A 12,869-nucleotide genomic window follows, 5' to 3' on the forward strand; every position below is an offset into this window, starting at 1 on the left:
ACTTACATCGCACATTTTTCTCGTAAATGTGACCTCCAACTTGCATCGACCATTGTAGTCTGTATGCATGCACATGGCAAGGTGACCAAGTCAGATACATATATATTACTAGAGTTATGGGCTATGGCAGCACATATATATGGAAGCTACATTAATGGTGGAATCCCTAGTTTCAGATGAAATACTTTATACTTGAATATCAGGATTCTCACTATTTTTTTTTTTTTTCAAACACTTTCTACAATTTCAAAAAAATAAACATAACTTGTAAATTCCACTACATTAATTTTTAAGCTCAATAAATTGTAAGGAATCTTGACATGATATTTGTTTAATTATTTACAATGACTCATTTTACAATAAACTATATAATGTGATTGCAACAATTCCCGATAAAAATACTATTTTTTTTTTTTTGGGTAGTTTTAAGCTTTGCATAAATATAATACCCTTTATCTAGAATATTCAATAATTAATTATTGTAAGTATACCAATTTCTCATAATCAAGATGTCATTGAGTGGATATATACCAATTGAGTAAAGGGACATATTAGAAGCTGTTGAGATTGAAAAATACTCTAAATCCATATTATTTTATCATTATAATTTTTTTAAATTTGTAGGTAAAAAATATAATAAACAATTTAATTTTTTTAAATTTTAAAACAATAACAATATTAAAAAATAATATTCTAACAATATTTTATTTAACTTTTATCTAAAAAGATCTTATATTATCTCATTTTCCCATCTAATCAACTTAAAAATTCTATAGGAACTGAACCTTATTTACAACTTCCAAAACTTAACCATTAAGGATAAGATACGATAAGTGCATCACTTGGACTAGGACGGGGAGGCCGTTCATAAATGTGCTGTCTTTAGGTAATATTTTTCCAGAAATTATATATAATTAATTATAGATGGTTGAGGGAGAGAGACCATGACGTTGGATGGAAGTAACATAGTGGTTCGGACACGTGATGGGGTTTTAAAGTTGTCCCTTGACACATCAGCATCCAACTGCTTTGAATTAAAAATATATTGGGACTATTACCTCATTTTGCAACACCAGCCAATTATATATGTAACCAAATATTGGACATGATTTGTTTGCATGCTGCATGCATGAATCATTTATAAGTTTAAAAAAATTACAGTATTATTAATAAAAGGAGAAATACAATATTGTTTGTCAAAAAAATTGTAGGCCGTTAATTTGGCCACGAGGCAAAATCATGTTGTGGTGTTAACATTGGGTCCCTCTGGAACTGAACCACACCACACCACACCACACCACACCACTTGGAGATGGGGCTGCTGGTAATGCAAAGAAAATAGAGTTGCGGTTTACTGTTTAGTGTTAAGTGAACACCTGAATGGAAGATCCCAAAAAAAAAACCCTCTTTTCTCTTGGTGATGACGCTTTTGTCAACCAGAAAGAGAGAGATTCAATGGGGTATTTGACATTTAGTGGAAGTGTGGTGGAGAAAGGGGTATAGAGGACCCACAAGCGAGAAAAGACGGTAGTGTTAGAATCAACACAACTCTCCCCACAGCATCCAGATTAACAGTCATGTTGGCTTTTCGTTTTTACCGTTTATTTTTCTCCTTTTATGCGTAGGATCCAAGTCGTTTCCCACTCCCATTTATCTTTGGTCGCACCCTTTTCTTTTTATCTTTATTTTCTCTGTTTCTCTCTCTAAGGTGTTTGGAAGGGTCACTGCTTCGCAGGGCCGAAGGTAATTAATGTTATGAAAGATAACCTCTTTTGGTGTCTCTAATTCTTCTTTGGTGACTTTACATTCATGGGTGTTCAGGATTTTATCTGATCGAGATTCATCAGATTCTATTGTCTCTGCAGATTCTTAATTTATCTGGAGTGAGTTTCTGGAAGTTGGAATTTATCTTTTGACTTCATTTCATTTATAGCTGTTATGTTATATTCATTATATGAACAGTATCAATCTGGGAGATTATACTTGCTTCATAATCAATAATTGGATGGGGTTGTTGGAGGTTGTATAAATAGAGGGTCTTCGATGGTATTGGGCTAATTTCATTTCTCAGCTTTTTTATTTAGGCCGTTGTTTTCGCATCATATTTGAAAATTGAGGAATCGAAGCGTTGTCGGAAAATTTGAATCTGTGGTGGGTGATTCATTGTGTTCTTTGATTACCTTTTTCCCCCAATATGTGTAGTGATCTTCCTCAACTTCTTCCCCAAATAAGTAGAGTTCTTTTATTACTTGTTCTGAGTTTTTTATTGGTGAGGGATAGAGTCATTTGCTTAGATTGGATAAATATATATAGCTGGGTGGACATGAGAAGAATTCTAGTTCAGAAAGATTAGTCTCTTTGATATTTTCCAAATCTTTTGTAGACCTTAGCTGTGTGGTTGCTGTTTCAGGCCAGTGAACTCTTGAGAGAATGAAGATTTTGGTATTTCCCTCTAATATCCCTCTTTCGTTATAGCTTCTTTAAATTTCAACTTAACTCCTTTCAATTCCTCAGTTACTCAATAGAACTACTGCCTCAATTTCTAGACTGTGCGTCCCATATTAAGACAAGTCAAATTATTATGCATAGTTTTGGTTTATGTTCCTCAATCTCTCAGCGAATTTGGTTACTCGTTCTTAGATTGCCATTACCTTCCACTTTATTTTGTTTTTTCAGCTTTATATTGGAGATGCCTGCTCAAGAGTATGCTTTACCATCCTAGAACTTCAATTGAACGCAGAAACGTCTTCCATATCTTCCTCGTATTAAACTTTACCAAACAGTAACAGTAATTCTAGATTTTCATCCTCTTTGTTGGAGTCTAAATGAACTTCTCAAACAGTTGTATATGTAAATCTAGGGTTGTACGAGGCATCCGCAATGGTCAGAGAGGTTCTATGTACCTATCAAATTTCCTTTCAGTGGTCAAAGTATGGTGCTCTAAATCAAATGAACGACTTTGGTGCAGGGAAAAGCTTGCCAAGCTACTGGCAAATAACATTTGATGTTATGGGTTGGCTGACCAAGATTCTTAAAGGTTCTAGCTATAAAGGGCACCATCATGGGAAATATCAAGAAGAAAGAATGTGGGATGAAGCTCGTAATTCAGTGGTAATCATGGATTCTGCTTCTTATGGATACCTCATGGGTCCTGCACATCCATAATATTTTTAAGCGAGCCTATTCTTTAACAGTTGGTGATTTGTTGTATAAAATTCACATATTACAAGTTCAAATTTATGCTGGTTCACGATTTTTTTATCTATAAAAGAACAAAATTTGTAAACCAGCTTAAATTTGAAGTGTTAACATCCGTGCTCAAATTATATGGAGCCTGTTTATCTTATTGTGGAAAACTTGGATGCAGGATGAACTGACAGATGTCGAGAAAGAAGAAATTGATTGTGCTATTGCACTTTCCCTCGCAGAAGAAGACCATAAAGGAAAAAATGTGATTGGTAAGTTGCACTCGACCTCTTGCATGTTTCAAATTATCTGGATAGGTTTGTTCATGACTTCTATTAAACAAGAGTGGTAACTCGGTGATATAATTACCTTGCAATATCGCATTGAAAGATGTTTGCTATGAAGTGCAATGTAATACCTCAATTTCTTGCATTGTCCATGCGAATTGTTTATATATGCCTCTATGTTGGATCTTTATATTCTATTAGATGGTTATATTCATTCTTGTTAAATCATATGTTATTTCTGTATTTTGTTTTTCTGACAAAACTGGTTATAAGATTTTTTTATCATTCATCTGCATGAATGGAATAAGAGAGTACCTTTTATGATGTATTTGATAAAATTTGCACTCTTTTGCTCGCCACTGCCTCATTCTTCCTCCTCTACAGGTCAGTTTTCCCTCTCAATTGCTTAACATATGTTACTTGTCAGATTGCTCCAAGTTTGAAAATGCTATTGATAGTTATTCCATGGGAATAAATGAATGCATAAATGGATGCATGTAAGCCATAATGAATAGTAACAGTCTTCTTAAACAGTAGTACATAATCCTTCCAGGAGTTATCTTCTGATGCAGAACTTACATATATGGAAATAAATGGTATCCTGGACTCCCATCTTTTACATTCTTTTCTTAGATGATGACTCTCAATCGGAGGAAGATGAGCATCTTGCTAGAGCTCAACCCGAGGAAGATGAACATCTTGCTAGAGCTCAACCCGAGGAAGATGAACATCTTGCTAAAGTTCAATTGGAGGAAGATGAACAACTTGCAAAAGCTCTTCAGGAAAGTATGTTTGTGGAGTCCCCTCCTCGATATGATAGCGGAAATATATTTCAACCTTTTCCATTCTTCTCGTCAGGTGGATACAGGTATATGTGGTCATTATGCCATCTGTGGTACACTATTATCTATATGCTAGTTGCTCCAACCCTTAGTTTGCTACGATTTCAACAATTTCAATTTGGCAGCTTCAAAATGAAGAGAAAGCTAGCAAGAAAGTAGTATTGTTTGGCCTGATAACTGCCTAGTAAATGTCGATGGCTGAGAATTTGGGACAAGGTGTTGCATGTGTAAGAATTGTGTTAAGAGGATGGATCATCTTCTTTTAGGTTGCAATATGTACAGAGAATCGTGATCATTGGATGTAAACTTTATTTGGATTGCAGTGATGGATTTTGTTTTGCATGTTGGAAAGGGAAATTTGTCATAAGAAAGGTGGAGATGCTTGGGGCAATGAAGAGACCAGTGCCTCTTCTCATTATGTTTTAACATTTGTTGAGAGAGAGATATTTGTACTTTCAATTAGATAGAGCTGTATAGGAACTCTCTTAAAAGCACTCTTTTACTTTCTTTGTTTGACTGACTGGCTGTGTGGCGATTATTTTTGAATTTTAGATTGTAATTTGCTAAACGAGTTCATAGAAATTATCATATATATTCAATCATGTAAAATTTTCATAACATCTTTATTAATTATTGTAAAGTAAATGACCAACAAAAAGAAAAAAAAAACAGAGAAGATAATAACATACTCAGGATTGCATTTCCTGGCACTGAGCTAGGCTAACTTACCTGGGGAGAATCATGGTTGAGAAGATGAACTCAAGGCTTATAAGCATCATTCTCTAAAATGTTTTCACTTTTTCCCTCATCTCATGTTCCAGCCATTTTATCAATTATCGCATTGCTCAATAGCCATTTCTTTAGAAATACTGTTGATATTAGCTGGTGACTTAATTATTTAATTGAAAAACATATGATTTCCAGTTTTCTGAATGTTCGACATTGTGCAAGAGTTCTAAAGGACATCTAACTGTTGGAGTATCAAAAACACGTGAGCATATGAAGATGTGCAAATTTATCTTATTGGAAAAACTTATCTAAGAAACAGAAGCTTTGTAATTTTATCTTATGAAATTTGGGAGTACCATTGAAAATAACTTAGGAGTTGTTTCACTGTGACCCTGAAAAGTTGGGTTTGGAACATGGAACGTGTCATATAACTTCATGAATTTACATGTGAAGATGTACTTATAGCAACACCTCTTGAAACTTGTTTGTTGGACAGAGAAAGGAAGCCTGACCTGTTTGTTGGACAAAACTATTTGCAGGATCTGCGCTGGCTGCAAGACTGAGATTGGCCATGGACGGTTTTTGAGTTGCATGGGTGCTGTTTGGCATCCAGAATGTTTTCGGTGTCGTGCTTGCAATCAACCTATTACTGATTATGAGGTGCTACTAATTCAAGTGAATTGAAAATCTAGCTTGGAACTGGATAACAAAATGCTTGAATTCTTGTCGGATTTCCTTTCCATTTTGTTGGTTCAATGATTATTACTGAGTGGGAAATCTCCATAATGACAGTTTTCTATGTCTGGCAATCACCCGTATCACAAATCGTGCTATAAGGAGCAGAATCACCCAAGATGTGATGTTTGCAAGAACTATGTAAGTCTTTTTAATGTTTTGTGATTCCATCAAGTATATTTTGTTTAAAACCCGAAATACCGAGATTTATTGTTCTCATTTCATCTTGTTTACTTGTGATCAAACATTATGTAAATCGAATCTGGACTATGATAATCTCAAAAATTAACAGCTGAAAAATAACTTAGAAGGTTGAGATCAGTAATAAATTTTTCTCTAATAAAATGCCTGTGCAAATTTTTCAGGTCTCTAGTTCAGTTATTCAGCAGACATGCAGAGTCATTCATTAAAATTATTTCATAAATATATAAAACGATAAATTCTCTTAATTGTGCCTATTAGTTTTAGTGTGAACTTTTCGTAGAAATTGGGATGTTCTTTCTAAGAGTCTGGTCACACGTGTTTAAATATGAGATTAGCAGACCTTCTTCTGGATATGCTAAAATGTCTAGAGGTGCTTAGCTTTCACGGGATAAATAATTCTTTATGGCATACATCACACCAAGTATTTGCTGCCCTTGATTGTTTTTTATTTACTTAATTCTTTTTTATACAGATCCCAACAAATTCAGCAGGTCTTATTGAGTATAGGGCACATCCTTTCTGGCTGCAAAAGTACTGCCCCTCACATGAACGCGATAGGACTCCTCGTTGTTGTAGCTGTGAAAGAATGGAGGTCAGTTCTGCAAAACATACCCCCCCCCCCCCCTCTTTCTTTTTTTTCTTGCACTTCCACTACCTGGAAAACATCTTTCAGAAACACCTATGAGTATCTGTTTCCATCATGCCATTCATAATGCTAACCTTCCAATCCATGCAGCCAACGGACACAAGATATCTGTCGCTTGATGATGGTCGGAAGCTATGTCTAGAGTGTCTAGACTCAGCCATTATGGATACTCATGAATGTCAACCTCTTTACCTTGAAATACAAGGATTTTATGAAGGTTTAAATATGAAAGTGGAGCAGCAAGTCCCAATGCTCTTGGTTGAGAGACAAGCACTAAATGAGGCAATGGAGGGAGAAAAGAATGTAAAGGCTGATGCATTTAGTTTTTCATAGATCAAATATGCATTTTAATTTCTTTTGGGTGTTAATCTTGATTTTTATGTTATTTAATTATCTTATATTTATAACTGTGGTAGGGTCATCATCACTTGCCTGAGACCAGAGGACTTTGTTTGTCGGAAGAACAGACTGTTACGACTGTAAGAGCCTCTTTCTGAGTGTTGAAAACAAGCTTTCTTTCCTTGTAATGGATCAGACTCCATAATTAGTTTCATTAAATTACCAGATCCTAAGGAGGCCAAGGATTGGGGCAGGCTACCGGATCATAGACATGATAACTGAGCCTTATAGGCTGAGTCGTCGATGTGAAGTGACAGCAATTCTTGTTTTATATGGCCTCCCAAGGTACTTTTTCTCTTATTTGCACCTAGACACATATACTGTTGCAAATGATGATAATTGCTTAAGATTTTTGCGCATGACCAACAACTTCAACACTTCAGGTTATTGACGGGTTCAATCCTGGCACACGAGATGATGCATGCATGGCTCAGGCTTAAAGGTGTTTGCGTGTCCTGTCATCATTTTTCCCATCGACAATAATTTGTGTTTCAGATGTGTCTAGCATTGAACTTACCAATTGAAATCTTTGACAGGTTACCCCAATCTGCGTCCAGAGGTTGAAGAAGGTATCTGCCAGGTCTTAGCTCATATGTGGTTGGAGTCTGAGATATATTCGATACCTGGAAGTGATGTTGCCTCTTCATCATCTTCATCACCATCTTCCTCATCTTCGTCATCCTCTAATACCTCATCAAAAAAGGGTAAAAGATCCGACTTTGAGAAGAAACTAGGTGAATTTTTTAAACACCAGATCGAGTCCGATACATCATCAGCTTATGGAGAAGGATTCAGGTTAGGTAACCAGGCGGTGCTCAAATACGGTCTAAAGAGAACTCTTGACCATATTCGAATGACAGGAAGCTTTCCATAGATTATACAGTGATATTATATCCTAGTTTTTTTCCCTCCCACATGAATCAATGTCTTGTCTTAACTGTCATGTCATGATATATAGTTCAATAGGACCCAAACCCATATGAATTCAGGAGAAAAATAAACGAGAGAACTCTCCTTTATATGTGCAATTCCTGTAATCTCCTCCTGGCCCCATAATGATGCTACCTTGTACTCCTATATATAGGAACATCGAATCAACGAATATATACACGTTTCTTCTCGTCTACTCAAAACTTACTCAGCTAAAGGTTCATCTCATCATACTAGAATGTGGGTGAGATTGCATTGTGCTCAAATACGAATAGGACTTGTTCTACTGGATCGATCTCTTTAATTCTTAATAATAGTTTTTAAGGTAATTCTTAATTCTTAAATCTCAATCATGTATTTCAAAGTAAATGGGATGACTTCTGTCACATAAGCATTTTATCACTTTGAAACTCTAATTCAATATGTTAAACATTGTACACATTAAAATGACAAATACTTCAATTTGAAGTCGAAAACAATTGAATATCAAAGCAATAGTTGGGAATTAAAGAAATCAATCATGATGTAGATTAATAGAGGATGACTCATGATGGTTTTTATCTATTTTAAAACCAAATTTTTTCGAGATTTCGTAATAGTCACCATTTATCATTTTCATACTAAACACGGTCAATGCCAACGTGAATAAATGTGTGGTTACTGTTTGTAGTTCAAATAGTTGCGATTTATAAAATTATTATCATTTAATTTGAAAAAATGGTTAGAATTTAAAAGTCTATCCATAACATACTCCAAGGATGTGCTTGGTTTGTGAAATAAATCTAGGATTTATTTTTTCTGTTTATTAAATGATATTTTATATTTTCCATTTTTTATACATGACATCCAATTATTGGTATTGACATAATATTTCAACAATATACTAACACAATGATAAAAATACTAGATACAGTTCTATGGTTAGCAAGTATCATACAGTTCTTTTGGAAAAATAAAATAAAAATAAAAAAGATGAGTCAACCATAAAATGTGAGTTTTTTTACGTGGATCTTAGTAGGCCACACTTTTAAAGGGATTACACAGGATTTGCATACTACAAAACTTTACAAATATTTTCTTTGGATAATGAACTCTCTATCAAGGACAAGAAAAATTTTTATGGAAAAAAAGGTGAACGAAAATATTGAAGCTAAGGTTAAGGACGATGATGCCAAAGTACACATACTTATGAAAAAATCTGATATTTATATTTGAATAGAGATCATGGTTCTGAATAGAAAAGTGTTACAGTTACAAAGAGATCATACAAGAATAAATTCACAAATTGACACAAATTTATATAAAACGTTAGATCTACTTTATAATAAAAATAATTTTATAATCTAACGTACAACATCATGCTGTGTTAATTTGTAAATTTACTTTTATGAAATCTGTTTATGACTAGATCTAGTTTGGATGTTGAAAGCCTCTAATCTCATTTCAATATCCAAGCAATAATTCAATTTTCTCAAATCTCAAAACAAAAATTATATTAAAGAAGTATATTCTCATAATATTTTAATTTTAGAATATTTTTATTCATCTTTTTATTTCTCATTTCTCAAAATCTCATAAAACATCTCAATTCAAACTATTTCACTACTACACACAAACTAAAATTACCCGAGTATCCCTGTATATTAACGTAAAGATATACCAATTCACTCAACAAATTGATTAGTCGTCACTTATGCAATTATATAATAAGAAAGCATTAATATAAAATAAATCAATTGCATAACACCAAAATTGGTAATGAAAAGAAATTATTTAAAAATCTCTTTAAAGGTAAAACCCTACGGGGCAGCCAAATCTAGAAAATTCAATTTAATTATTTGAAAATTAAATATAAGTAAGTCTCAAATACGAAACTTTTGTCAAGTGACTCTCTTACTTGACACGACAAACGACCCATTTGTCTCTACTGCAGTAGCAGTTAGAACTTCTGATGATATTCAAACATTGGTTTTGTTTTCCTGGAACTCTAGTGGTTGAAATTCACAAGATTTAAAAGCTAATTCAAAGTTTAAGCAGGTTCTAGTCCAACATCAAAATTATGTTCAGCAAAAATAAACTTAAATGAAATCAACCATCAAGTAAAAGTTTCTAAACTAATTTTTGCAAACCAGAATTTAGTTCTCCCTCTCAATATTAAACTATTTTAAATAGAATAACAAAAAACTCATTCAACTGCCCCTCAGCAACACACTTACTCGAACTCCCTTTAAATTTCATAATACCAAAAAAATCAATCTGCTCCTCTAATGCTCCTCTAACTCCCAATTTTTTTCACTAATCTGACAAGGCTCAAACATTCTCGCCATCTGAATCTGAAAAATAAATACCAACCCTATGTGTGCCAAGATGAGGATACTAAGAAAGACCCTAATTTGGCACTACTTAAACTCCATTTGATCTTAACTCAACCATGCATTTTGATAAACCTGATGTATAGAGACGAATGCATGTTAATCAATGAACATATGAATGAGACAACTTGGTTGAGACAAAAACCTTAACACTTGGTGGGCAAAGCATAAAAATCAAAGTGTAAAGAGCATTAACCACAAAAAATCCTTCCTTGGTACGTGAACAAAAACAAACCCACTTTACACAATCCACTTCTTCATACCCCAACCATCATAACAATTCAAGTTTCAAGTCAGAAATCAAGGTTTAAAAAAGAAAAAAATCCCCAACATGGTGTTTGCTAAACCCTAGAACTTGGAAAGAAAAAGATATTGTACTTACGGTGTAGCACACTCGTGTAGAGCTAAGATAAACTTGATGGCAGAGACTGAAGGTGTAAAAAAAAATCCCCAACCTAGTGTTTGCTAAACCCTATAACTTAGAAAGAAGAAGATATTGCACTTATGAAATAACAATGTGGCTCACCTGACTCCCACGTATAGAAATGCAGGAATTGTGACATCGGGATAATGACAACACAGGTTATGCACCCCAACGAAGAGTGTTAAGTGTGTATACATGTAAAGAATGTACAACAAAAATTGCAACAGATAATCAAAAGTTAGCCAACTAAGTATCAAAATTTTAAATACATATTCTTTAAAATAAAAATACCTTCAAAAGTTATACAGTAATCCGGTAATAATATAATATAACCCAAAATACATAATAAAAGTGGGAAACAAATCTCAAACACAAAAAGTGATCCCAAGTCACTCTTTCGGTGTGATACCCTGTATTTTAGTGTATTTTTATTGAATGAATATTTTGATTGATTTAAAAATTGGTTCTTTTGTTTTAAATTTATCGAATTTGTTTTTTAGATTTTTTTTATGATTTTTAAGTTGTGAAAGTTATTTTGATGTGTTTTATTAATATTAATTATTGTTTTGTGTTTAAATTGCTCTTTAATTTAAATTAGTATAGTTTTGGACTTGAAATTATTGTGTTGTTGGTTTTTATTAATTATTTTGTTTTTGCTAATTACTACGTTTAAATTAATTTATTCAACTTACTGTTTTAAAATTATTTTTCATTGGATCAGTTTTATGACCCAAGTCGAGGATTAGAACTCATTTCTTTTCCTCGTTTTTTCATTTTTCTCTTTTTCTTTTTCACTCTTTCCTTTTTTCTTTCCTTATCTTTTCTTTTCCTCTTATTTTTCCTTTGCTTCTCCTTGCTCCCGCGCTCGACCCAACCCTCCCTCTCCCTCTCTCTCTCTCTCTCTCTCTCTCTCTCTCTCTCTCTCTCTCTCTCTCTCTCCGTCCATTTTCTTCTCCTCCACCCAAAGCCACTGTGCACCGTCCTTGGTCGCCACCCCCCCCCCCCCCCAATTCATTTCCCCACTGGCCGGCGACCTTCCCTCTCCATTTTTACCCCCAACCGTGCCATCATTAGCCCCTACGCCCTTCTTCAAGCCACAGTTTCTTTGTGCTCTAGTGTTGCCGTCGCTCTACCATTGGCCGCCATTCTTTCACCACTTCATCACTTGCCCTCCAGCAACCTAAACCATCCTTCCCCAGCCCCGATTTGCCACCGATGAAGCCCAGCCATTTCACTTTTTGATTTGGCCTTTTTGGCTTTCAACTGCTCTCTACGCCGCCACCCATGGCCAACCACCACCACCACCTTTGGCTTCATTAACACCCCTAAGCCCTACCCTATCCTTCCCTAGTCTTTATTTGTCTATGTTCAAATTTGGGTATTCTGAGACCCACGACTATAGTACATTTTGCATTGTGACGTTGCCTTGCCGCCGCCTCTTGCACCTCCGTGATTATCAAAAAATTATATTATAGCGCCGTAAATATTTTTCTAAAGAACTTTTGAGATTTAATTATATTTTTGCTCTAACTCATATTTATTGTGAATTGGTTGATTGTGCCGGACTAAGTCCGAGGAGTAAGGTGGTCGGATGGATTGGAGGATAGAGTTTTTGTGTGATTTGGTTTTTGTTGGCATTCTGTTGGCTATTGATTATTCATGCCGTGTCATGTACATTACAATTGCACGCATGTTCATGTTTGTAATTGAAAACTGTGTTTTTGTATAATTGCATACATGTTCTTGTGGATATTTGAAAACTGGATTTTCATATGAAAAAGGATTTTAGGGTGCTTGTGTATCATGACTCCAAACCCAGATGGTGAATTATCTCGGTGGAACTTCTCTGATCACTTGAGAGCGAAATATATTAGGTAATGTTCCTTGGGTTGTCGCTGGGCGACAACAGGCTTGGATGATAAGGTAACGATGTCGTGTTGATTTCATGGCCCCTACACTAGCGGGGGTTAGAGGATGCCTAGTCATGGTACGTGCTAGGTGTAGAATTAGGTATCGCTAGTTACGAAGTCACATGGGTGGTCGTTACTCGTAGTGTGGCGATGAGAGCTAGGGTGTACAGATGATCCCTAGGGGAGATCATGGTGCATACGATAA

At 34.8% G+C, this 12,869-nt stretch overlaps 1 protein-coding gene across 9 annotated transcripts; it reads left to right on the forward strand.

Annotated features, from left to right (window-relative positions):
- The first annotated feature begins 1,431 nt into the window (after positions 1–1,431).
- Positions 1,432–8,154, forward strand: LOC122296776 (protein DA1-related 1-like). Of its 9 annotated transcripts, XM_043106580.1 has the most exons (14): positions 1,433–1,743; positions 1,822–1,883; positions 2,384–2,442; positions 2,969–3,111; positions 3,368–3,458; positions 4,107–4,341; positions 5,584–5,704; positions 5,837–5,920; positions 6,456–6,575; positions 6,720–6,932; positions 7,046–7,108; positions 7,195–7,313; positions 7,412–7,470; positions 7,565–8,154. In XM_043106580.1, exons 4-14 carry the CDS (start codon positions 3,010–3,012, stop codon positions 7,900–7,902), a joined length of 1,545 nt encoding a protein of 514 aa, XP_042962514.1. In that variant the 5' UTR covers positions 1,433–1,743; positions 1,822–1,883; positions 2,384–2,442; positions 2,969–3,009; the 3' UTR covers positions 7,903–8,154. The 9 variants fall into 9 exon arrangements, with proteins under 9 accessions (XP_042962525.1, XP_042962522.1, XP_042962520.1 ...); XM_043106591.1 differs by lacking the exon at positions 2,384–2,442 and having other exon boundaries at positions 1,432–1,743; XM_043106588.1 differs by lacking the exon at positions 1,822–1,883 and having other exon boundaries at positions 1,432–1,743; positions 2,411–2,442.
- Positions 8,155–12,869: the final 4,715 nt, after the last annotated feature.

This window comes from Carya illinoinensis, chromosome 2, assembly GCF_018687715.1.
Source record: "Carya illinoinensis cultivar Pawnee chromosome 2, C.illinoinensisPawnee_v1, whole genome shotgun sequence".
In the NCBI taxonomy this organism is placed as follows: Eukaryota; Viridiplantae; Streptophyta; class Magnoliopsida; order Fagales; family Juglandaceae; genus Carya; species Carya illinoinensis.

Bases quoted from the DNA above. Each gene is read 5' to 3' on its own strand.
- LOC122296776 (XM_043106591.1), top strand. From the start codon at position 3,010: ATGGGTTGGCTGACCAAGATTCTTAAAGGTTCTAGCTATAAAGGGCAC. The intron at 6,576-6,719 runs GTCAGTTCTGCA...CAATCCATGCAG, and splicing joins GTAGCTGTGAAAGAATGGAG to CCAACGGACACAAGATATCT. The intron at 7,109-7,194 runs GTAAGAGCCTCT...TTAAATTACCAG, and splicing joins AAGAACAGACTGTTACGACT to ATCCTAAGGAGGCCAAGGAT.